The 27,026-nt window shown below is 36.8% G+C and overlaps 1 protein-coding gene across 2 annotated transcripts in view; it reads left to right on the forward strand.

Annotated features, from left to right (window-relative positions):
* TNKS2 (tankyrase 2) overlaps positions 1–21,765 on the forward strand; it is a 37,957-nt gene extending 16,192 nt beyond the window's left edge. Inside the window, exons 9-27 of one of the 2 annotated variants that reach the window (XM_060768739.2) lie at positions 792–913; positions 1,048–1,139; positions 1,508–1,586; positions 1,889–2,060; positions 3,624–3,703; positions 3,849–3,994; positions 4,522–4,687; positions 4,925–5,144; positions 5,882–5,991; positions 9,873–10,061; positions 11,327–11,576; positions 12,390–12,472; positions 13,130–13,250; positions 13,558–13,655; positions 14,545–14,619; positions 16,620–16,725; positions 17,864–18,050; positions 19,270–19,426; positions 19,723–21,765. In XM_060768739.2, coding sequence (XP_060624722.2) covers positions 792–913; positions 1,048–1,139; positions 1,508–1,586; positions 1,889–2,060; positions 3,624–3,703; positions 3,849–3,994; positions 4,522–4,687; positions 4,925–5,144; positions 5,882–5,991; positions 9,873–10,061; positions 11,327–11,576; positions 12,390–12,472; positions 13,130–13,250; positions 13,558–13,655; positions 14,545–14,619; positions 16,620–16,725; positions 17,864–18,050; positions 19,270–19,426; positions 19,723–19,785 — 2,516 coding nt within the window. In that variant the 3' untranslated portion in view covers positions 19,786–21,765. The remainder of the gene's footprint in view (positions 1–791; positions 914–1,047; positions 1,140–1,507; positions 1,587–1,888; positions 2,061–3,623; positions 3,704–3,848; positions 3,995–4,521; positions 4,688–4,924; positions 5,145–5,881; positions 5,992–9,872; positions 10,062–11,326; positions 11,577–12,389; positions 12,473–13,129; positions 13,251–13,557; positions 13,656–14,544; positions 14,620–16,619; positions 16,726–17,863; positions 18,051–19,269; positions 19,427–19,722) is intronic. The other variant, XM_060768740.2, reaches the window with a different exon arrangement.
* Positions 21,766–27,026: the final 5,261 nt, after the last annotated feature.

Below are 27,026 nucleotides of genomic sequence, written 5' to 3' on the forward strand. Positions count from 1 at the left end.
GGGTTAACACCTCTGTGGTGTTTGTTTTGCTGTCTGTGTCCCTGTTCATAAGATTTCACCTCAGTTTCTGTCCCTGTGATTATTGGATTTTTTAAAAATTGGCTTATTGTGGAAACAAGGAATGGTATAAAAACTTCAGTGGAGACCACTTTTACCCATGAATGACTTTTTCAGAAGTGAGTTTCCTTCTGAAGGGTAGATTTCTCTCACTTCCTGATGTCTATAACTATAACTATAAGTTGTTTGTAAGTTGGATGTTTGTAAAATAGAGTGAAACACAACATTCTGAAAAACATTCCGGCTGCCCTGGAGACTAGGACGCGGAACAAAGACTTCAAACTATAGGAAAGGAGATTCCACCTGAACATTAGGAAGAATTTCCTAACCATGAGAGCTGTTCAGCAGTGGAACTCTCTGCCCAGGAGTGATGGAGGCTCTTAAATAGAGGCTGGATGGCCATCTGTGGGGGATGCTTTGAATACGATTTTCCTGCTTCTTGCCAGGAGGTTGGACTGGATGGCCCACAAGGTCACTTCCAATTCTGTGATTCTATAATGAAAATATTTAAGCAAAAATATTCTCATCAAACATTAATGAAGAAAACTATCTTAACACAAAGGGATTAACTCTCTTTCTGAAAACAACCTGTCTCCTGTATGTACTGTATAGTTTTGGGAATATACATGCTAATAGGAAATTATGTGTGTGCTTGTTGGAAAGCTGTCTACCAAAATGAAAAAAACCAAAATATTTCATGATAATGATCCTATAAAACTTATGTTCTCTTCCAGATGAATTCAAGGGACATTCATTGTTACAAGCTGCAAGAGAATCGGATGTAGCTCGAGTAAAAAAACATATTTCTCTTGAGATTATAAACTTCAAACATCCTCAGACTCATGAAACTGCCTTGGTAAAGTTTTGTTTTTGCTATGCATATTATGAATGAAATTAGAATGGTTGTTGAATTAAACAGAGTAGTTTACCAGTCTTACTTCACTTTTGCAAATCCGATCAGCAAATAATACGTTTTCTTTATTATTATAGCACTGTGCTGCTGCCTCACCGTATCCCAAAAGAAAACAAGTTTGTGAGCTACTTCTACGAAAAGGAGCCAATATCAATGAGAAGACAAAGGAGTGAGTTTCCATTTCACATTTTTTTGCCTGTCTATATTCAAAAATCATCAAAGCTTCAGGAAGGAAAAAGCTCTTAAAAATGTAAATTAGCAACAGCAGCAGTTTTAGCCTCTTAGAAGTTTCTTGAGCATAGTGAATGAGCCTCCGCAATTACAGGAGCAGAGTTAAAAGTTACAAAAAACTTTATTGAAAGAATTACATTTCTGTATAGGAAAGTTAGGGCCTATCTATCTATCGCTCTGCCTGGAGACACCTTAAAGTCCCATGAGACTAGTGAATGCTGACCAGCCACACTGGATTTTGACCACTGCATCTACAAAAACAGCATAACAACTGTAATCAACTTTTGTTTTTATTTTTTTATAAAGCTTCCTGACACCTCTCCATGTTGCCTCAGAAAAAGCTCATAATGATGTTATAGAAGTACTTGTGAAACATGAAGCAAAGGTGCGTAATGAGTGTCTTATTCTGTGGGGTTTTGTGGGCTTCAGAATCACACATACAAATATCTGTTGCATAAACAGGACATCTGTTGCACAGTGTCCTGCAAAATCTGTCTTTATTTGTCTTCATTTGATTGTAGGTTTGTTTCTTTGAATAAAAAAATAGTTATAAAAAAATTACAGAATGGCAATTCTGGAAACTTAACATCATAAGTACAGATACTTCTAAAGAAAAAGGATATACTATGTTCTCTAGTCTCATTTTTTGGGGGAAAGGGGTTCTTAAAATTGTCTTATAATTTCCAGGTCAACGCTTTGGATAATCTTGGCCAGACATCTCTCCATAGAGCAGCACACTGTGGCCATCTACAGACATGCCGGCTGTTGTTGAGCTCTGGCTGTGATCCCTCAATTGTGTCACTGCAGGGTTTCACAGCTTCACAGATGGGAAATGAAAGCATTCAGCAGTTATTACAAGGTAATACTGATAAGTTTTTTATTATACGTTTTCAGCCTTTGCTCTTATACTCTCTACCTCAGCATGGTGAAAGAGCATCACAATTATATATTACATGTAATATTATATCATTATATATAATACACATTTATATATTACATGTAATATTTCTAATAATATTGCAGTAGAGTGGTATAGTACAGTATAGTAATATATAATACTAATATTGTGCTATGCTAATAGCACATGTATGTACATATAAAATTGATCATAATATAATGTAATACTAAAATAATACTAATATTAATTCAACATAATATAATAATTATATATTATACATGTAATATTAGTAATAATATTGCATTATAGTAGTATAGTACAATATAATAATATATACTATTAATATTGTGCTATGCTAATAATGTTAATAATAATAATAATAATATAATGTTCTGAGGTATACCGCAGAACATCTCAGCAAACTAATGTATTCTTGAATTGCTGGATCGGGAAACAAACATACTACCAATTTTTTCCAGGGGAAGGGGAAGGTAGGGAGGTGGATTTGGGGCCAGAGTGAAGAAGGGAGCAGAGAAGACAGTTCCATCTTGTCTCCTGCGACATCAGAGTCCCTTGCCCTGCAACAATATAATATAATATAATACTAATATTATGAATGATGTATTAGTATTATGCTAATAATATAGTATGTTTTATGTAGATATGACTTGTAAGCCGCTCCGAGTCCCCTTTGAGGTGAGAAGGACGACATATAAATTTCGTAAATTAATAAATAATAAATGGTATATTGTATGTACATATAACTTGTAAGCCGCTCTGAGTCCCCTTCAGGGTGAGAGAGGGCAGGTGAAATAAATAAATAAATAAATAAATATTTGCACGCATTTATGTAAGGGCATACAGGTTAATCGGCTGTTAAACTGATAAACCATATCTTTGAACTGCCATGGACAAAGACATGTCACTGCATAGAAATATATTTGGTTTTAAAATGTTTCTTTGAAATTGAAACTTCAGTTGCCCAAAACATATAATTTTCCTTGAAACTTCTTAGAAAGTCTAACAAAGTCAACATTGAAAAATAACGTATGTTGTTTCCTCTCAAACATCTTGTATTAATTTGCCATACAGGCACGTTTTTTATTAAAGTTCATTTATAGATAGGATGTAGTTTCTCCGTGTTGAGAACACAGGGTATCATTCTTAATCAATAGTCCAAAGTCTTTAAGTATATATCTTATGAAAGTCCAAACTGTAAAATTGTACTCACTGCTTCTCAAAACAAACATATAGTAAACTGTTCTTGTATAAGTCCAAAATGACATCTGCTTCCATTGAAGTCCAAAAACATACTGTTCTCATTGAAGTCTTCAGTCTGAACATGCTCAGAACAATCACATGTCTGTAGCCCCTCCCACTTCAAAGAGGACAGTCAAACTGACAAATCAATATATACATATAATACAGGTTAGGAAAGATATACATTAACAAACAAATAGTGAAGACTTGGAAGGTTGCTATTTTCAGCAGTTTTACATACCTATATTCTGGCTTCTTTTGCAGAAGGTGTTCCTTTAGGCAATTCGGAAGCAGACCGACAGTTATTGGAAGCTGCCAAAGCTGGAGATATGGACACGGTAAAAGTAAGACCAAAGCTGAATCTTTTATGCATGCATTTACACAAGGGGAGATGCCTGATGTTTTTAAATGAAAGAAGAATTGACTCTGAAGAAACAGTCCACCAGTTGTTACACCCCAAATGTGTATCTTGTCTGTTACTTTCCACAGAAGTTATGCACAGTACAGAGTGTGAATTGCCGAGATATTGAAGGGCGTCAATCCACACCACTTCACTTTGCAGCCGGATACAATAGAGTATCTGTAGTTGAGTATCTTCTGCAGCATGGGGCTGATGTTCACGCAAAAGACAAGGGGTCAGTATTCTTTTGTAGTTTCACTTTTGCAAATATCTAATGGTAATAGTTAGGTGCAGAATTGACTCGGTATATTTTTGACAAAGCATATAGTTTTATGTAATTGTGCAAACCCACTCTAATGCATGAACTGGAAGCGGACACAAGGGGGAAGTGACAAGTCTTCTTTTTGTTTACTGTGCTTTATAACAGCACTATTACATTGGTTTGATACCAGTTCACAAAATTGCATAATATTATTTATGAAGGCCTACATAATTACTGTGTTGATCTTGAGAACTATGTGTTCAGCTACTAATGTCAATAGAATCCATATTGATGATAAAAATGTTCCACCCATCAATGTCCTTATTTAACTTCATCCACTGAATGTTTCCTTAGACATTTTAAAAGCTTTGTTTCGCACTTTGTGACTTGGTCAGCCATAAAATATTTTGAGGAAGTTTAAAGTATTTAGATTTCTTGGTGACAGAATGATAGACACCAATTGTATCTTTAACTGTGGGATGTTTCCTTCATATTTTCAGAGGCCTTGTTCCTTTGCACAATGCGTGTTCTTATGGACATTATGAAGTGGCTGAATTACTTGTTAAACATGGTGCAGTTGTAAATGTAGCTGATTTATGGAAGTTCACTCCTTTACATGAAGCTGCTGCAAAGGGAAAATATGAGATTTGTAAACTCCTCCTACAAGTAAGTTACATGGAAAACTGAAACATCTGTCAGTGTAATAATTTGCTTATTTATCCCTGATAAATAAGATGTGTGTTAAATGTTTGGAATTAATCCTTGATATATATCAAGTATTTATGAACAGGAACAGGAATCATCAGCAGGGTGTTAATGGTACAATTGCAGTTGTGTTTTTGCTTCGTCTTTTTTTTTTTAAATTAAAACTCATGCATCTTTTTTGCCATCTGGTTTATACAGCATGGGGCTGACCCCACAAAGAAAAACAGAGATGGGAACACCCCACTAGACCTTGTTAAAGATGGTGACACAGATATTCAGGATCTCCTTAGAGGAGATGCAGCTTTGCTAGATGCAGCAAAGAAGGGCTGCTTGGCTCGGGTGAAGAAACTTTGTTCTCCTGATAATGTAAATTGCCGTGATACACAAGGTCGGCACTCCACACCATTACATTTAGCAGGTTGGTATTTCTTTAGAGGTCACAATTTTTGCAGAGTTGGCCTGCACTAGAATTTTTTAACATTCTGAAATATTATGTTGTTGTTAAATTGTTATAAAAAGTGTTATCAAAATTGCAGTTAACACGGATAGTGTAGGTCCAGTTTATTTATTTATTTACTTACTGTATTTGTATACTGCCTTTCTCAGCCCACAGGCGACTCAAGGCGGTTAACAGGGCAAAATTCAATGCTTACAATGTCTTAAATACAATTAAAAACACAACATATAATAAAAACTAAACAAATCAATAAAATATATTTTTTATATTTTAAATGTATATTTTAAATAAAGTTGTCTTTATATATACACTCTGGCTTATACACATGGATTTATATGAAATTGCTTGACATTAAATCAGACAGTTTGTCTGTCTTAACCCAATAGTACTACTTTAGCAGCTGCAATTTCTCCTGGTTGTGGACAGAAGTCTTTCCAAGTCCTTCTTGTTCTGTACTTGGAAAGGCAAACGGTTGATCCTGGAGTTTTCTGTATACTAATCACGTGCTATTCTCTAATCTGAAAAGTTGTTCTGACTGGCTACAACTGTGTATGTTTTGCAGTTCCCAAAAAACCCGAATCCCCAAAAAGTCAGTTGTCTATGGTTCGGAACAAATAGAAATAGCATTTATAGTAAATCTTTTGCCTTTAAGACACAATCTCATAATCCATTAAAATGTTATTCTTGTTTTACACTAGCTGGATACAATAATTTAGAGGTTGCAGAATACCTGTTACAGCATGGAGCTGATGTAAACGCACAGGACAAAGGGGGTCTTATTCCTCTGCACAATGCAGCATCCTATGGAGTAAGTAAAAGTATTTTGAACTATAGTACCCCTGGAACTATATATTAGCTTAGTAGAATATATTAGTTTGTCTTTGCCCAAGAATTCATTGGAAGTAAATGCTTGCCCAAGAGAGCCCGTGTTTATTTGACCACAGGATTCTGGATTATGGCATTGAATGTTTGCCTTTTTTGTGTGTACACTGCCCTGAGTCCCTTTGGGAAGAGGGCAGTCTATAAATAAAGTTGTTATCTTTTCACCAAGTAAGGTGGGAAGCAAGACAACCTAAATAGGTTCTTTTAGTGTAAAAAATGGCACTATACCGGCAATGATATAATAAAGAGTTCTACTTTCTTCAGACAATTTTCAAAGTTTTGTTCAATTACTGGGTTTATTTTTTCCTCCAGAGCATAGTGAGAGCTATCGATATGTCTATTTTTTTTATAGTTGGTCAGAAAATCTGTTTCGTCATCTGTTCTCTTGGTCTTTTTTCTTTCTTGTTTTTACCCCATAAAATATAGAATAAAGGCATTAAATTAGAAACAATTCTAAGCCAACGGTCACATCTTACTTTAAAAATAAATAACAGAATAACTTTAGAAACAAGACAAAATACATACGGAATAAATTAGATTATTTACTTATTTGTGCAGCCCAAATTTCATTAACCATAAGGACTGAAATATTATAGAAAGTTTGTTTATTCAGATCATTCTAACCCTGATTGATGCTGTTTGGCTTTGCCAGTGCTCATAATAAACAAGGTGCATGGGCACAGTTGAAGGCTCCCCTGTGGACACAACTTTAGAGGAGATGGGTTTTATTCTTCCCTTTTCCTTAAGAGTTGGATTGCACTTGTTGTTGTCGTGTCAGGAGCGACTTGAGAAGCTGTAGAGTTAATGCGGTTTGAAACCACTTCAACTATTATGGCTTAATGCTGTGGAATGCTGGGATTTGTAGTTTAGTGAATCACCACCACTCTTTCACAGAGGTGGCTAAAGACCTTACAAACGTATAGCTAAGGATGCCATAGCATTGAGCCATGACAGTTAAATTAAAGTTATATTAATGCTACAGCATAGATGCACACCCTGGTCTGTATCATAATGCAATTCTGTCTCTTTTATATTGGCTTGTTGTGTTAATATAATCGGATACATTTCATTTGCAAAACAGGTATGCAGGTTGCAAAACTTTGCATGTTGGCTGTGATGTGCCCAGATTTCTGTTCTGTCTCACAATCTTGTGAATAGAATATGACTCTTAAGTTACAGTGTACTACTGTGATCAAAGTGTTTTTGCTGAAGTGGAGAGATTTACATGCAATGAAGGCGATTAAATAATTTGAGCCAATCGCTATCGTTCAATCTGGCCTGCTTCATACTACTTTATCACACTAGAGAATGAATCCACTTTAAATCCAGTTTCTGCCTTCTGCAAAATTCTGGGGTTTGTAGTTTAGTGAGGCTGTTAAAAGCTCCTCCCTAAACTACAAACCCCAGAATTCTCAGGAGGAAGCAACCAGATTTAAAGTAGATCCATTCTCTAGTGTGATGAAGTACATAGAGTTGTTCTTAGTATAAAAATGGAATGAAAAGTTTTCTGTTCTGCTGTGAAGTTTTTTGGGGGATGTCAGGATATCAGCGTATGATAGTAAGTAGAATAAATAATATGATACCTTCTGTATGTTTGGCTGCAACCACCAAGCTAGGTAGTTCCCCACAGTATGCTTTTGCAACCTTGTAAATTAGTCATGGCATTCAGTCAGCTGCTTAAAAGTTCTCATATAAATATTGGTAAAGGATGGCATATAGGGTTTAGCAACATGCTATACCTGTGTCCATTGAATGTTATGGGGTTTAGAAACATACTGTACCCGTGTCCATTGAATATTCTCACACAAACTCTGTCCTTCCATTCTAGTCTACCTTATAAACAACAGTGATCCAGTTTATTGGTGGGCTGAAGGTAGCCAGATGAGAAAGAAAAGCTTTGATAGTTATTTGATGCAGCAAGTGATCCTTGCTGAAGTTGATAGAAGGTGATTTTTGTAAACTAGTACAGGCAGTCCTCAAGTTATGAACAAAATAGATTCTGAAGGTTTGTTCTTAAGCTGAATTTGTTTTTAAGCCAGAACAGGTACATTTTAAGTGTAAATCAGCCATTTATTAAAAGTTTTGGATAGCATAGGGAAAGCTACCTGTGGTGTTTGTTTTGCTATCTGTGCCCCTGTTCAGAAGATTACATCTCACTTTCCAGTCCTGTGACAATTGGATTTTGAGTAATTTGGCTTGTAGTGGAAACAAGGATTGATGATAAAGCTCAAGTTGAGACACCGTTTCCACATGATAACACTTACAGAGTGAATTCCCCTTCCTAGTGGTAGATTTCTCACTTCCTCCTCTCTCACCCCATTCTTCAATAGTGAGTCGTTTGTAAGTTGGATGTTTGTTACTTAGGGACTGCTTGTATTGAATTTGATGGAAGGTGATTTTTAAGCATACAACTTCATGTTAGTTCTGTTTTAATAGCCTGACAATGATCCTTGGTTCTTGAAACCACTGATTTTTTTGAAACCAGATAGGAACAAAAGAGTATTTTAGAGTTGTACTGATGCAAAGGCATGTTTCAGTCTCATGGAAATAATTCACTGTAACTGTCCATAGATTTAAAGGCTGCTAAAATAGGACTGATTATTCAGGATCCACCACTAACCAGAAAGCTATAATGGCTTGCTAATCTTTGACAAAAATAGAGCCTTCTAGTGTTCTCTAAATGTCCTGCTAGATCAGTGTTGCAAACATCCACTTCTGTGGAGCCTTTTCCCTCAATTACTATTCTTTCTCTGAATATTTCTGTACACATTATGAGCTTTGGTCAGATGCATTTATTTGTTTGTTTGTTTGTTTCCTATATTTATACCCCGCCCTTCTCCCCCAAAGAATGGGAATCTTTTCCCATTCAGGAACTTTAAAATGAGGTATGCCTTACATTTGATGGCACCTTAGAATTACCTTTGGGGGTTTTTTTTGGGGGGGGTGTCTTAGAGGAAGGAAAAGGAATATATTTTGCATATATACATTTTGGAGGTTGCTTGAGAATCTCTGGATCTCTGGTTATCACTTTACGAGTCATGACATTTTGTGTATTTAGAGGAATATAGATTCACTTGTTCAAAACACAAGGCCGTTTACCCTGAGAAAATAGCAATTGACTTACCCATTTTACTTGATAAAAGATGACAGGGTTGCCTGTGCCACATTTGGTTTTGTAATCTCATGGGCATGGAAATGTAACTCTTAAGAAAAATTTCTGAATACATGAGATGGTTTGTTTGAATCTACTTCCTCACATAGCACAGCTTCCAGCCATGGTCATGTTTAATGAGAATTCCATATTTGATCGAATCTAAGGCACATCTTTTCCCATTTAAGGAGCTTTAAAATGAGGTATGCCTTACATTTGATGGCACCGTAGAATTGCCTTTGGGTTTGGGGGGGGGGCTGTCTTAGAGACAGGAAGAGGAAGGTCCCCAGCCCCAGACTGTTCTGTTAGTTGCCACCATTTTGGCCTCAGCCAGACAGCTCTTTACTGGTATTTTGCTAAGCACCACTTTCTGCTTCCCTAACAGGAACATAGAGTTAATAAAATAGACAAAACAGATCAGATGACTTTCAAGTTTCTTTGCACTCCCACCTCACTCCACAGGAGAGATTACACTATAAAGTTGCATCTAGTTAACACTGAATACTGGATTTGTTCTGAATAACGTGCTGAAATGCCCTCTTTGCTTTGATGGGATTTGTTTTGCCATATTCATTTCTTAGGTATTCCAAAGACAAGTTACAGGAAGGTCTTCTTTTCCTGAGGGTTGCACTACATAAATGTATTTTATCTTCCAGCATGTAGATGTAGCAGCTTTGCTTATAAAGTATAATGCGTGTGTGAATGCTACGGACAAATGGGCTTTCACACCTTTGCATGAAGCAGCCCAGAAAGGAAGGACACAGCTTTGTGCCTTAGTATTGGCACATGGAGCTGATCCTACTCTGAAAAACCAGGAAGGACAAACGCCATTAGACCTAGTCACCGTAAGTGATGGGATTTTTTGAGACGTTTGTGTTAAGATTCAGCTCCTGGTTTCTCACCAGGATATCCAGACTTGTACATCCGAAAACATATGGCTGGCGCAGTTGACTGTACGCTAAATGCTATAGACAACAGGCAAAAAGAATTTAGCTTGGGTATAGCTCTTGGAACAACATTGTTTGAAAATTAATAGGTAGCAACACTATGTTCTTTTTTTTTCCTTTTTTTTTGCTTGTTGGTTTTACATATAGTGTTTTTATGCCAATTTATTCTTCTTCCCCTAAAAAATACTGTTGATTTAAACTTGACCTACACAGTTTGTTACCCCCCAAAATCTCATGTAGCCTGGCACTTGAGTCTACCACAGACTTGTGACATGTCATCTGTGTTTTGTTTTTCTGGGACTCCAAAAATAGGATGTTAAATCAAAAACACATGTTTTTGGCCTGAATTTATTTTTTGATCCACCTAAGCATAGCAACAAAAAAACCAAATTAAAATTATAAAATATTTTTAAATTGAAATGTAGAGCATTTGGTATTTTGAGACAATAAAATACAGATTTTAATTGTGTTGTGCCTAAACCAGTTTTGTAGTAAATTTGAAGGATTTGTTGTAGCTTAGAAAGAATATAGTGCTGCCACACACTCTCTCTATATATATATTGAAATGGTTTTTTCCCTAAATTTAAATTATGGCTAGATCCAAAAATTCTGAAATAGGACTTCTTAGTGCTGCATCAAATGATTACATATTCCCTGTAAACTGATTTCTTACAGTGCAATTTAATACATCTCTGTTCAGCAATAATTACCATTAAATTCAGTGCTACTTACTCTCAGATAAGTGAATATAGGATTGCATCCTTTACTGAAGTCTTTGCAGAATTCAAAATAAATCTTGTCATTTTACCACTGCAACAAGATCATGAAGTTGGTTGTGCTGCCAGTGAAGATTTGCCTAGAAGGCTGTGGCAGGCTAGACATTTTAACTGGGACCTCCAATACACTCAAAGCCAAAACCTGAAGTACTCGCTTTTTATTGGAATTGCCATGTACAAGTAATCTGTGAATAAAGGCGGTAATTGATTTGAAACTACTCTTAAATGGTTAAATGTTAGACAATTTAAATTCTAGTTTCCTTTGAGGTAATTAGTTTAGAATTATTACTTGTGTTCATGTATAAAGAACTTGTATCTCATTTTAATACAATGTTTATGTCTTAATAATGTGTTTTGTTTTGTTTTTTTTGTTTTTTTAATTTTCAGGCGGATGATGTTAGTGCATTATTGACAGCTGCCATGCCACTTTCTGCCTTGCCATCTTGTTACAAGCCTCAGGTTATTAATGTGTCTCAAAATACAGGGTCTTCAGCTGATTCACTTTCATCCATTCCATCCAGCCCCTGTAATCTGTCAGCTGCCAGTAGCCTTGATAATTTATCTGGTAGCTTTTCTGAACTCTCGGTTGTTAGTGCAAATGGTGCTGAGGGGGCCACTGGTTTGGAGAAAAAAGAAGGTAAGATGTGCTTCTTCTTTTGGGTTGGCTTAATCAGATAACAAATTGAGGTCTCTGTATATATTTATCAGCAGCCTAAGAACAAAATCCTTTTGCTAATCTTAGCTAGAATAGGTCCACAGAATTGATGGGACTTAAATTAGTGTTGTAATTGAGGATTTGGGGTAATGGACCTTATTCTTGGAAGAGCAATTGAATTTAACCCAAAGACTAGAACATCAACCTGTAATGTTACAGGTTTTGAGCCATGGTTTGTCTATGGAAGATTTAATGTGGTATAACCATAGATACAGAAGTGATGCTGTCATATTCACTTGGAAATCATTCATTGAAATATACGTGTGTTGATTTTGTATTCTAGATAAACAGATATATCCAAAAATGATTTCTTCGGTTTATAATCCCATCACATTTGAAATTTTGTTTAGATGTATGCAACTATTTAAATGTAATTTATCGACAATAATCTAAATGTGTGTCATGTATATTTAGATTTACTGGAGGTTTTCTCATGGAGCACCCTAGAGAACACACTTGTAATTGTTTCTAAAACCAGTGCTTATCACATTTTATTTGTTGGATTAGGAACAATAAAGATAAATCCAGAAACACAAGTTGAACATCCATTAGTTAAGAATTGAGATATATGCAGCCCAAAAGCTGATTGTATTTCAAATTTATTCTTAGAAAAGGATTGCATGTTCCAGGTTTTATTCAATATATGCACATAATTTTGTCTGACTGGTAGTCATTTCATCTTGACTCTGTAAATGAAACTTTCTCTATTAATATATACTATTCTGTTCTGTTCAGTTCCAGGTGTAGATTTTAGCATAAATCAATTTGTGAGAAATCTTGGACTTGAACATCTAATTGATATATTTGAGAGAGAGCAGGTAAGTGTCTGTCCTGATCTTTAAACTAATAAAACAATTTGAACATATGAAGGGAAGTAAATCCAGTTTATGAGTTTATATTTTTATTTTGGAAGAAAACTCATACCAGGATTATTTAAGGATGTATCAAGTTATGATAGCTGTATACCTACATAAGTCAAGATGTAGGTGAACACACAGCCACATTTTTCTGTTTTCATCTTCTAAAGAACTGTTTCCAGCATTACAAATTGATTAGGTTCCTGCAGAGATTATGGAAACTCGATTTCTAAGTGTTGCACTTACCTTTTAATATTCTAGTTAGTAAGGATGATGATGAACCTAGACGTTTCTGCTAAACACAGGTTTTATTAGAGATGGCCAGATTTTCCCTATGAAACGAATATTTTCTAGCTGCTTAAAAGATGAGTTTAGGATCTCCTATCGCCAAAGAAGGCAAGGATAGCATGTCCAAAAAATTAAAAATCATTAAAAATGCTAGCTGGCAATCCTTCTTGAGAGCCTAGTTTCCAAAGCAATTGAGGATGGGTATTATTTTTGCGGTTGGCATAGCATGAAGCTAGAAGCAATGATTTTCATGTTAAAGAGCTATGCAGTGGTATGGTTTTTTTCATACAAATGTATATTTTTTGTTTTGTTTTGTTTTGTTTTTTGTAGATAACATTAGACATACTCATTGAGATGGGGCACAAAGAATTAAAGGAAATTGGAATCAATGCTTATGGCCATAGACACAAAATAATTAAAGGGATTGAGAGATTAATTTCAGGACAGCAAGGTATGTTCTTATAGCTACAAATATGTAATCATTACTAAGTATTCCATGTTTTTCAGTATTTTCAACTATAATCATGTTTGTGTTATTTTGTAAGTTCTAGGTAAGATGTAGGTACCATCTTATTTTTTATGTTATCTTGGACTCATGAAACATCTTGAAGCCTAAAAGACACTACTTTTTCTTTGATGATACTTCACTTTTCAAAACCTATCTTGTACTCTTGTGATTATTTTTTTTGGGGGGGAGGGAGCTCAAGGTTATATGCTTCCACATTTTAGCTAAAGTTTTACATTGCATTTCCTCATAGGTCTTAACACCTACTTAACTTTGAATACGTCAGGAAGTGGAACAATACTTATAGATCTCTCTCCAGATGATAAAGAGTTTCAATCTGTAGAAGAAGAGGTATATATTTTGATTTATATGTCACATTGAAAATTGCATTCTTTTGCATTATTTGAAGCTATTGCAATTCAAGTTTGTTTAATCAAAAGAATATTTTTCCCCATGATGGATTCAAATACCCTTTGAATCTTTTGGTTTGACCTTTTGTTTGTTCAGTTGAAGATAGAGGGGGCTTCAACTGGGACAGGAAATTCTGCATACATAAGTCCATATAATCCGTATTGCTCTGCTCTTACAACTATGTGAACCAAGAAGCAGCAATTGTTTCCTAATAGAACTGAACCTGGGAACTATGGCTTATGGTTTCTAGATAAGCAAGCATTTGATAACAAGTTGTAAAACCTGTTTTCATATCTTTATTGGTTGGAAGCAATTAGCTATGATTTTTTCCCAGTTATGTATTATGATAAAGAGTAGTTTACTAGGGCTTGTGTCTTGTGAAAAAGGAGAGGTAAATGGGCTGCTTGGCACATTTCCCAAATATGGCCCATTATCTCTTGTGATAAGATAGGGTAGCAGTTCTAACTTTCAGATAACCCCTTGAAATAAAAACTGTCATTGCTGTTAATGTATTTGGTAGAGATGGAAATCATCAAAGAGTCATTTGATGCTTGCTTTAAGGGAGGCAAGATGATGATATGATTAGAGGTTCAGCATGTTGAGCTCGTTCCCTTGATTGGCTTCCCATCTGAAATTATTTTCATGGAATGGAAAATATTTGCCTTAAATTAGCTATTTTATATTCTGTTGTTTGAATGAAAATTATAATATCCATTTGTTTAGCTCAGTTTCCTTGGGATCGCCATGACACATAAAGCAGTTTTATTTGGCAGAATGGACACTAATGCCTTCATTTAAGAGATTTTGTGTGTTTTCACTTAATGTTCAGATGCAGAGTACTGTTCGAGAACACAGAGATGGTGGACATGCTGGTGGCATTTTCAACAGATACAATATTTTAAAGGTAATAGATCTTGTCCAAAAATCAGTAAGTTTAAGCATCCATACGTTATCTAGCCTGAAAAGAAGGAAGAGATACTTTATACCCATAAAACAAAAAACTCTTAATTATGATGAACTCGACAAATTAGAAACTTACAGGTTAAATTAATTGATAATACCATTTGGATTATATAGAATTAGGAACAATTACTTGTGAAGAAAAATTGTATGCTGTTGATTGTGGGTTGAGGGCACCAACTTGGTAATGCAGCTTTTGGGATAGGGGCAGTGTGCCCTGGAGGGGAGGCAGGACGTGTTCCAGGCGAACAAAGACTGAATCAGTATTGTCTGTTTTGTGGAGTCTCTGGAAAGAATGCAGCAGATGAATGAATTCAATGGGATGGCACAAGAAGAGGGCCTTTCCACTTACTGATGGACTAATTCCCTCAACCAAACACACCAAGCAGGAGTCAGCATTCTTTTTCAACTTCCACCATTAAGACTCCTATCCTTTCCTCTTTTTGCCATAGGATACTGCCAAACACACTTTAAGGAGTGGGTGCATTTTTGCTATGTTTTCCAGTCCATCTGGGCCATAGATAGGAAAGCTCTGTTTTTTGGAAACAGGATGTGCACAAATACATCTTTCCTAGGCTTAAAGTGGTCCAGAGAGCTAAAAACATGATGAAAATGCCTCCTATGCCCGTTAGATAGATGCAAGCGCTCCTTCTCCCTCCCCCCTCCCCCCCCCTCTATATATATATTCTTTTGCATGTGTATGTGCAGCATGCAGCTCTCTTAAGGTCAGGAGTGGATGAGTTGTGTCCCTAATGTGGCCCCCTAGCCTTTGGTTCTGTTGTTTATATCCATTACATTTCATGACCAGGAAATGGAAAATTACAGTTTTCCTCAAAATCCCATTACAGCTGTGTCTGTTAAGAAAAGGTATTCCTTTCACTCAGATAGAAAAAAAACCCCTCATTTAATGGTTTTGAAAAGATTTGAAGAATAATGTCAAATAACTGTGGTGAGGCTTAAAAGATGGTCCGACTCTTGAGGACACTAGATTTTTTTCTACAGTAACAGTTAAGTACTATATAAATCCATGTATAATTGAGGCAGGAAAGAAGATTCCGCCAGAAAATTGGGAAGAACTTCTTGACTGTAAGCTGTTCAACAGTGGAACTCAGTTCCTCAGAGTATAGTGGAAGCTTCTTCTTTGGGGGTTTTAAACAGAGGCTGGGTGGCCATCTGTTGGGGGTACTTCGTGCTATTCCTGTATGGCAGGGTTGGATTAGAAAGTCCATGCGGTCTCTTCAAACTTTATGATTCCATGGTTTGGGTTCTATTTTGGTTTGGGTGCCAAAATTATGTAGGACCCATGGATAAATTGAGCGCCATTCCATGGAGAGGGGAAAGAGCCAGAGCCACCTAAGGGGGCCAGCTGCCATAGCCATTGCTATTGCCATTTTTCTACCCTGGCATTCAGAAGCAACAGAAACATTTGAGGGGGTTTGTGTTCCTTTTAGGTCTTTGCAGGATGGGCTAGCTCTCTCTTTTCACTTCTTTAGCCAGATATGGTTTCTTTTTCTTCTTTTGATAAGCATTAAAGTACTGGCACTGACCTGTGGATAAGTCAACCCAAACCTTTTTGCTCAATTTTTGACTAAGATTTCTAGATTTATACATGAGTATATACAATATAATTAATCTGATTATGGAAAAGGTTAATTTGTGTTAAAATAATACATGACAATTTTTGAGGAGAAAATTGTTTAGACTTGTCATGTGTTTAAAGTCTTCTACTGCCTGAATTTTGTTGAAAGTCCCCATTCTTGAATGGTGAGTCAATCTCATTTATTCAAGTGAGTCTGCTCTATATAAGCTTAATATAAGTTTGTACAAGGATGGTAGGAAGAATAGTAGCAAATTATTTTTTTCCCATTGGTGCCAAAAGTACTGTCATTTTTTATTTTAAAAATGTAAGACTGACTGTAAATTCTGTACTTTTTTCCTTCCTAGATTCAAAAAGTGTGTAATAAAAAACTCTGGGAAAGATACACTCATAGGAGGAAAGAAGTATCTGAAGAGAATCATAACCATGCGAATGAAAGGATGTTGTTCCATGGTATATCATTTTTTTTCCTCATCACAAGTCTTTTAAAATGTTTCTGAACTTTTTTATTATTCTCTGCTTTGAAATAACAGTTCAGCTCCAAATTAAAACTAGAATAAATAAAGTCATAACTTACTGCATGGCAGTAATGTACCATGAAAGTTCATCATTCATTCAGTGCAGTTGACATCACTTAATTCAGGATGAGTACATAAGCCATTGGTTTAAGATTAGTCCTAAGAAAGTCTCTTCCATCGGCCTTTCCGCGGTTGCCAAGTTTCTTTCTGAGGCAGCCAGGATTAGAGAATTCCCAATTTTAGACACAGGCTGAAACACACTGGTACTTTTTGTAATTTTTTACCTATGTTTTTAACCAACATGAGTTTTAAGCAGTTTTTAACTGTTGTAAATCTTATCAATTTGCTTGTTTCACCAACCAGATGTTCTTAATCTCATTACCTGCATATCTTGTCTTTGGACCATAATAAAATGTTGTGGTTGAATTAAGATTGCCTGAAAGAAGGTTTTCCATGAAATAACCAGTTTAATAGCTTGCCAAGTCAAATAAGAAGAGCAATATATTATTTACATAAACACTGCTGTTTTTATTTGAGACTTTACTCATTGATATAGTAATAACTCCCCATGCAGCTTCATATGAACCACATTATAAGTGTAGAAAGGTATGTAAACACCCTCCCCCCCCCCCCCCAAAAAAAACCCAACATTATTCTGGTAGAGCTGACAAAAGGTTTATAGAAATTCAGTGTTAATGAACAAGAAAGGAAGAGAGTTTTGATAAATGAGCAAAGCATGATTTGAAAGGGTAGCAACAGGGTATAATCAGCAGCATACCACATAGTATTTGGACTGCCACTAGTTTGGAATGCAGGAAGTTGCTTAATATCATATCTGTTCAGCTATGTCAGTACTGTCTACAGTATCTTGCAGCAGTTTATCAAGGTCTCAGTTTTCCCAGCCCATTTGATGATGATAGCAACCCTATGTCATACCGTATTTTCAAATGAGTCAAATTATTTTCATTTTTTTTCAGTATGGATAGATTATGGGAGTTTTTACTTAGAACACAGTGAGATATTCAGCACTACGAATGTAGAAACCATCATTTTGTGTTTTAATGTACTTGCAGGTTCTCCTTTTGTGAATGCAATTATTCATAAAGGTTTTGATGAAAGACATGCTTACATAGGTGGGATGTTTGGAGCTGGTATTTATTTTGCTGAAAATTCTTCCAAAAGCAACCAATATGTGTATGGCATTGGAGGTGGCACTGGTTGCCCAATTCACAAAGACAGGTCTTGTTATGTCTGCCATAGGTAAGTTCACATAATGGTATGAATTGTATTAAGATTGGTAGGAGCTATTTTACTGCTCTCTTCCTTCTCCCCTCCATCCCTCCCTCCCTCTCTCTCTCTCTCTCCCTCTCTCTCTCTCTCCCTCCCTCTCTCTCTCTCTCTCTCTCTCTCTCTCTATATATATATATATATATATATGGAATGTATGTAATGCTCTTTGAATGATAACACCATGTAACACCATTTTTGTTCCTGGGTTATAAATGTCATTTTCCTAATGAGTTCTATCATTTTAAAAAATTTGAAAGTTTATTAAACTGCCAAAACTTTGTTTTGGTGGGAAATCCTACATTCCGGTTTACTTATTTTGTGTCAAAAGCATTGCATAAATTCATACATTTGTGGAGGGAAGAAACACACTTCCAGGTTAAAATGTTGTAAAGCAATGCTTTTGGGTTGGAAAGATTGGCCATTTATTTATTTATCTACGACATTTTTATGCCATCCTTCTCACCCCAAAGCGGACTCAGAGCGGCTTACAAGATATAGATAGATAGATAGATAGATAGATGGATGGATGGATGGATGGATGGATGGATGGATGCACACGCAATCTATATAAATAAAAATGTAATGTTCGTTTGTGGGATTAACATAACTCAAAAACCACTGGACAATTGACACCAAATTTGGACACAATACACCAATCAGGCCAACAAGTGATCATCACTCATAAAAAACACTGAAAAACACAGCAGAAGAGACTTAAAAAGCCAAACATTAAAAAAATTACATTACAACGCATGTGCAAAACCACATACATATATAAACACAAACACACATATATACACATATACACAAATATATACACACACACACAAAGCACATATACACAGACTGGGCCACAGCAACATGTGGCAGGGGGGACACTAGTATATTATATAATATATTCTATTATATTGCCAGAAACTGTATTTATTCATTCTTCAAGGAGGCTCTTTCCATGTCCCCTAAATGCCAGTAAAAATTCACAAGTTAAAATTGACTGAATAGGCCTGCCGGAAGAAATTAATCCAAAAATGGAAAATATTTGTGTAAATGTAACTTTTCTTAAATCTTATTGGCCTATGAAGCAATGGATTGTTTTTTTTCTCTTCAGATTGTAATGCATTTCCATACTTGTCATGCCATACTATTTTAAAGTATTGTTTTTAAATAAGATTATTTTATTTTAATGCAGGCAGTTGCTATTTTGCCGTGTGACGTTGGGCAAGTCTTTTCTGCAGTTCAGTGCAATGAAAATGGCTCATTCCCCTCCAGGACACCATTCGGTTACTGGACGGCCAAGCGTGAATGGGTTGGCTTTAGCAGAATATGTCATTTACAGAGGAGAGCAGGTAGTGTGTTTTTGGTTTTGTGTTGCAAACATTTATCTTCAAAGTAACTAAAATTGCACCTCGTGACTTTTATACTTTGTTTACATTTTTACACCATAATCATGCACATCTGTTTAGAAGTAAATCCAGTTGATTTCACTGGGGTTTTATCCTGGTTTGGACAGGCACAGGATTATATCTCCTCAAAATGATTATTTATTTCGCCTTTTCAAACATTTTTTTCCAGAAGCAGTTATTATTTCCATTAATGTCTCTCTGAGACTGTCTGAAAATAATTAATGTAATCTGTCTTTCAGGCCTACCCGGAATATTTGATCACCTACCAAATTGTGAAGCCTGAACCTGCCACAGAATCGTGAACCCAGGTGTTCTGCAGAGATCAACATGAAGAGTACTCAAATTGCTGAAAAATTGTATCTTGTCCCCCACAGGCATTTGTGGTAGAAAAAATGTGAATAAAATCTAACATTTTAACTTGATAAAGCTTTAATAAATGTATAGTAAGTTTTCTAAAGACAAAAAAATCTGAAACTTCTTTTTTTTCCAGCACTTTAACAGATTTCATTCCAGGTGATACTGGGTTTGTCTGTACTAAATTATAAAACCCATAATAACTTGAACTATGTTTTCTATACGTTATACCAGTGAGATTTAACAACTGTTGCTACAAGGAACTCATTTTACTAATACTGTGTTCTTTAAAACACTGCATTTTCACAGAGTACAGTTGCATTTGTAAAACTGTAAATAAGAGCTTTTCTACTAGTCTGGTATTTATTTACATTGTTTTTGTAATATAAACGTTTCAGAACTGCGAGTTACATGAACCTTTGTTTCAGACATTGTATTTACCCACCTGCATTTCACCACATGCAGTAATTTGGAGGACCCCCCCCCCCCAATATGATTATTAATTGTGAAGACTAAGGCCCCATCTGCATTGCCATATAAAATCCAGGTTATCTGCTCTGAACTGGATTATATGGCAATGTAGACTCATATAATCCAGTTCAAAGCAGATAATGTGGATTAGCTGCTTTGATTATCTGAATTGTATGACAGTATAGAAGGGGCCTAAGCAAACACTTAAATAACTGATTGGAGCTTAGTAGAGGGTAAATATGTTGCAGTTTATTGTCCAGGCATCGTACACATTCCTGAGAAATCAGGCCCAACATTCCAGTTTCTCAACAAACCTAGCACATCTTTAAAATATTTACTGGAAACAGGGTTATGTAAGCTGGTGGTATGTATACATGCAGCTAAACTGTGGAGGACACATTTCATATGAAGGCGTGTGTGCATGTCTTTGTGCATACACACACATATATTTTTATCTTTTCTCTGTTTAGCAGTACAAAGCTGCGCATAGAGAGGATATGAGGTTGGGTTTGAACATGCTTTTGCATGTAGGGCTTTGTGAGTGAAGTCTGTTAGGATTGCACTTTTCCACTTTTGTGTTGCTTACACTTTTAGTTTTCTAGCTTTCCGTGAGACACTTTCCCCACAAAAGTCCCTCAAGACAAAGGGCAGTAAATGAAGTTTCTTCGAGGCACTGACAACTTCTTCAGACACCTTTCTGATAATTTTTTCTCTTTATTCAATTCCTTCTAGGATTACCTAACTATTTGAGAGACTGTAAATAGAAATCAAATGTAATTTTATGAGTCCAGTTTTCAGTTACACATTTTGACTGGGGTCCTTCGGTATATAGAAAAGTTTTAATTGTTGATCTAAATCACACTGGTTTTATATTTTGCACAGACTGGTTGGACTCTCTGGTCTGTGTGATGACTTCAGATTTGAATCTTACATCATGGGACTGCCCATTATGTCGGTGCATGGATGGTTATAAAAATCATGTCCAAAATGTGTTAAATATTACTTCATTCAATCACTGCTATGAGCAATACAGAAAATACTGTTGATTACAAGGGGTTTTAATTTGTATGGTACTCTTTCACTGCATGTTTTCCACTCATTAGCTTAGCCAAATGCTGGAACGGAGTGTCCATACAAAATCTGCTAAGTATGATTTAAGCATTGAGGGCTTTGCTTTATTGCGGAAAATGTTTCATTCGTTATGAATGATTATTTAATGTGATGTAAATTATTGTGGCATTGGTAGCATTTTAAATGGTACCATAAGGTTGGTTAGAATGCTTTTAATTTTGCATGACATATCGTTTTCTGAAGGCAGAATAACATAATGGTTTTGATTGTGTTGACTTGAGGTGGATTCTAACCTCCTGTGCAATTAGTGCTTAATCACCTTGAACGTGTCTTGTATTGTGTTACATTCCATGCCATTCAACCCTAAATAAACTTCATTCACAAGCCTTTGAGTAATATTGTGGTGTTATTACAACATATATATGAAGTAACTATTGTTCTGACTTAAAATAATTTGTGATTAGCTGGGTAGATTCAGGGAAATCCGTGGATGTAATGTATCTGGATTTCAGTAAGGCTTTCGACAAGGTTCCCCATGACCTTCTGGCCAACAAACTAGTCAAATATGGGCTAGGCAAAACTATGATTAGATTTATTTGTAATTAGTTAAGTGAATGAACCCACGGGGTGCTCACCAATGCTTCCTCTTCATCATGGAAAGAAGTGACAAGTGGAGTGCCATAAGCAGGGTTCTGTCCTGGGCCCGGTCCTGTTCAACATCTTTATTAATGACTTAGATGAAAGGTTAAGGGTAGGCAGAAAAAAATGAAATGCAAAGATACAGAATGGGGTTATGCAGATGTTTGTAATCATGTGTGTATACATATACATGTATGCTCGTGTATAGGTATATGTACATATATATTTAAGTATATATATGTGTGTGTTTATGTATATATATGTGTAGATGTATGTATATATGTTCTTTTTCTTCTTTTTCCTTATCTGTTTTGTCCATTTGTCATTTTTGTCATTTTGTTATTTCTCTTTTAAAAAACCTCAATAAAAATCTATTTTAAAAAAAGATATAGAATGGGGGACGATGCCTGGCTCGAGACCAGTACGTGTGAAAAAGATCTTGGAGTCCTTGTGGACAACAAATTAAACATGAGCCATCAATGTCATGCAGCAGCTGAAAAAGCCAATAGGAATTTTGTGTCTAGATCCAAGGAAGTCATGCTACCCCTCTATTCTGCCTTGGTCAGACCACACCTGGAATACCTGCGGTGCCCAATTCTGGGCACCGCAGTTTAAGGGAGATGTTGACAAGATGGAATGTGTGCAGAGGAGGACAACTAAAGTGATCAAGGGTCTGAAGAACAAGCCCTATGGGGAGCAGCTTGTTTAGCCTGTAGAAGAGAAGGCTGAGAAGATACATGATAGCATGTATAAAATATGTGAGGAAAAGTCATAGGCAGGAGGGAGCAAGCTTCTGTTGCCCTGGAGACTAAGATGCAGAACAATGGCTTCAAACTACAGGAAAGATGATTCCACCTGAACATTAGAAAGAACTTCCTAACTGAGAGCTGTTCAGCAGTGGAACTCTACCCCGGACTGTGGTGGAGGATCCTTTGAAGGCTTTTAAACAGAGGCTGGGTGGCCATCTGTCGGGGATGCCTTAAATGTGATTTTTCTGCTTTTTGGCAGGGGGTTGGACTGGATGGCCCACGAGGTCCCATCCAACTCTTATGATTATATGATTCTGTTTTATTTAGGTAAGTCCTGGTTCTTAAGGTAGAAAAGTTCACTATACATTTCCCATAACAGGACTACAATAAAGAATCTTGAATTTTATTTATCATTTTGCTGTTGTTAAAGAATCTCAAAATGTATTTTTTTTTACTGTTAATCTATAAATAATCCAGGGTCACTGTAGTATTTGCCCGTCCTGTGCCATAAAGTGGGTACTTGGTCAGATTATTGACACTGTCTCAAAGCTTACTAGCATTCTGTTTTTCCTTTTTTAAAAAATACAGTTTTCATTCTCACCAAACACTGGCGTACAGTGTGATCCACAACTAAAAGTTGGATTTGGGTTTCAGTATTTACTTAACTTACCACTTTGATGGCCGAAAGCGAGGAGCTGGGGAGCCTTCTAATCAAGGTGAAAGAAGAAAGCACAAAAGCTGGGTTGCAATTAAACATCAAAAAAACCAAGATTATGGCAACAAGAATGATTGACAACTGGGAAATAGAGGGAGAAAACACGGAGGCAGTGACAGACTTTGTATTTCTAGGTGCAAAGATTACTGCAGATGCAGACTGCAGCCAGGAAATCAGAAGACGTTTACTTCTTGGGAGGAGAGCAATGACCAATCTTGATAAAATAGTGAAGAGTAGAGACATCACAGTGGCAACAAAGATCCGCATAGTTAAAGCCATGGTATTCCCCACAGTCACCTACGGATGTGAGAGCTGGACCATAGGGAAGGCTGAGCGAAGGAAGATAGATGTTTTTGAACTGTGGTGTTGGAAGAAAGTTCTGAGAGTGCCTTGGACCGCGAGAAGATCCAAACAGTCCATACTTCAAGAAATAAAGCCTGACTGCTCATTGGAGGGAAGGATAGTAGAGGTCAAGATGAAGTACTTTGGCCACATCATGAGAAGAAAGGAAAGCTTAGAGAAGAGTGTGATGCTGGGGAAAATGGAAGGAAAAAGAAGATGGGCCGACCAAGGGCAAGATGGATGGATGGTATCCTTGAAGTGACTGGATTGACCTTGAAGGAGCCGGGGGTGGTGACGACCAATGGCGCTCTGGCGTGGACTGGTCCATGATGTCACAAAGAGTCGGAAACGACTGAACGAATGAACAACAACAAACTTTACTTAACTTTGTTATTCAGCTCCTTACATGTTACAAAATTTGCAGTTATGGGCTACAAGCTTACCGGCTCCCCAGATCCTTTTGCTAAGCAATATGATTAAAAATTAGACCAGAACAAAAGATAAGCAAATGTGTCCTTGCCTGTTGGCCATTGTATGGCTCTGAAGGGGTGTTAAAAGTACCAGCTTTCAGCCTGTTAGAATATACATTTTATTTCTGTCCTTAAAATTGCATAGCCTTCTGAGATAGCCAGGCCGTCCTCCCTCCCTCCCAGCCCAGCGCTCTTATTCGGACCTACAATGTGGACCCAAGTCAAAAAAGTTTGCCTATGTCTGTCCTAGAGTCTCCTCCAATTTAACCTAGTTTGTGGCAGCCAGGAAAACAAAGTTGCTGGAGTATAACTACTTTCAAAGTAAACAATGCACAATTAAACAGGAAATAACACTTTCAAACCAGGAACAGAATCTCACAGTACCGTTTACACTGAAAAAATGAGACTAAAATTATACTACTGTTCCCAAATCAACAATCCAGATTGTGAGTGTTACCTGGTGATCTGAGTGCAGTTCCTTTCAAATACGGTTTTTTTCCATGTCAGGAGTGACTTGAGAAACTGCAAGTCGCTTCTGGTGTGAGAGAATTGGCCGTCTGCAAGGACGTTGCCCAGGTGATGCTAGAATGTTTTGATGTTTTACCATCCTTGTGAAAGACTTCTTTCTGTCCCCGCATGGGGAGCTGGAGCTGACAGAGGGAGCTCACCTGTGCTCTCCCAGATTCAAACCTTCCATCTGTTGGTCTTCAGTCCCGCCGGCACAAGGATTTAACCCATTGCGTCACGGGGGCTCCTTCGAATAAGTGAAGAATCACAACAAACAACTTATAATGCTGATTGATCAAAAATGTTGCAAGCTTTTCTAGAAATAGAATATGTGCTGTCAAGTAATTTAACTTACTAAGTAAGCTGATGTACACAATAGCCATGTCTAGCATACTTCTGTGAGATCTTTTAAAAAATAATTTCTGGGATTTTTCCCAGAAAGAAAATTCTTTCTATGTGGCGTGAATGGTTAAGAATGTTCCATCTGCTTTTACACCAGGAGGCGCCAGACACCAGCATGTTAGAGTTTGAGGTTTTTTCTGCTAGGAAATTCCACCTAGAAAGATGAAATTTGTCAGTAGGAGAGTTTGTCTTTATTAGTGAAGGAGATTTCCACATAGCTATATACAATAATAATAATAATAATAGTAATAATAATCGATTGTTAATGTTGCAATAATAATAATGGATTGTCAATGTTGTTATTGTTACTATTATTATTTGAAACACAACAAGATGAGTCCACAGCAGATAAGATCACTCTGCTGGCTGTTGTATTGGATCTCACGTCGGACACTTCCCAAGTGTCTAGGACTGTGTGATGTATCACGAATAATGCGTGCAGATCCCGGTAAGGTGGCTTTCTGCAGCTGGCAGATGGTAATTTTGTCAGCATCAATTGTGTTTAAGTGCAGGCCAGGGTCTTTAGGCACTGCACCCAGTGTGTCGATCACCACTGGGATCACTTTTACTGGCTTGTGCCAGAGTCTTTGCAGTTCAATCTTTAAATCCTCATATCGTTTCAGCTTTTCCAGTTGTTTCTCTTCAATCCTGCTGTCACCTGGGATTGCAACATCCACGAACCATACTTTGTTTTTTAACACGATTGTGAGGTCAGGAGTATTGTGCTCCAAAACTCTGTCAGTCTGAATTCAGAAGTCCCAGAGTAGTTTGATGTGTTCATTTTTTGTAACTTTTTCAGGTTGGTGATCCCACCAGTTCTTTGTCACAGGCAGATGGTGTTTGTGGCACAAGTTCCAATGAATCATCTGAGCAACGGAGTTATGCCTCTGCTTGTAGTCTGTCTACGCGATCTTCTTGCAGCAGCTGAGGAGGTGATCTATCGTTTCATCTGCTTCCTTGCTGAGTCTACATTTGGGATCTGTCATAGACTTTTCAGTTCTGGCTTTGATGGTATTGGTTCTAATAGCTTGTTCTTGGGCTGCCAGAATCAGGCCCTTCGTCTCTTTTTTCAAAGTTCCATTTGTGAGCCACATCCATGTTTTTTCTTTGTCAATTTGGCTCTCAATTGTTCCCAGGAACTGTCCATGGAATTATTAATAATAATAATAATAATAATAATAATAATAATAATAATTGTGGTGCCCAGAATTGGACACAATATTCCTGCTTTGGTTAGACCACACCTGGAATATTGTGTCCAGTTCTGGGCACCACAATTCAAGAGAGATATTGACAAGAGGAGAGCGACTAAAATGATAAAGGGTCTGGAGAACAAGCCCTATGAGGAGCGGCTTAAGGAGCTGGGCATGTTTAGCCTGAAGAAGAGAAGGCTGAGAGGAGATATGATAGCCATGTATAAATATGTGAGAGGAAGCCACAGGGAGGAGGGAGCAAGCTTGTTTTCTGCTTCCTTGGAGACTAGGACGCGGAATAATGGCTTCAAAGAGAGGAGATTCCATCTGAACATGAGGAAGAACTTCCTGACTGTGAGAGCCGTTCAGCAGTGGAACTCTCTGCCCCAGAGTGTGGTGGAGGCTCCTTCTTTGGAAGCTTTTAAACAGAGGCTGGATGGCCATCTGTCAGGGGTGATTTGAATGCAATATTCCTACTTCTTGGCAGGGGGTTGGACTGGATGGCCCATGAGGTCTCTTCCAACTCTTTGATTCTATGATTCTATTATTATTATTATTTGAAAAGGGCATTAAAGTTTTTTCCCAATTATTAATAATAGAACATCAATAATTTCAAAGAAGTGGAACAGC

This window comes from Anolis sagrei, chromosome 3 (genome assembly GCF_037176765.1).
Source record: "Anolis sagrei isolate rAnoSag1 chromosome 3, rAnoSag1.mat, whole genome shotgun sequence".
NCBI classification, from domain to species: domain Eukaryota; kingdom Metazoa; phylum Chordata; class Lepidosauria; order Squamata; family Dactyloidae; genus Anolis; species Anolis sagrei.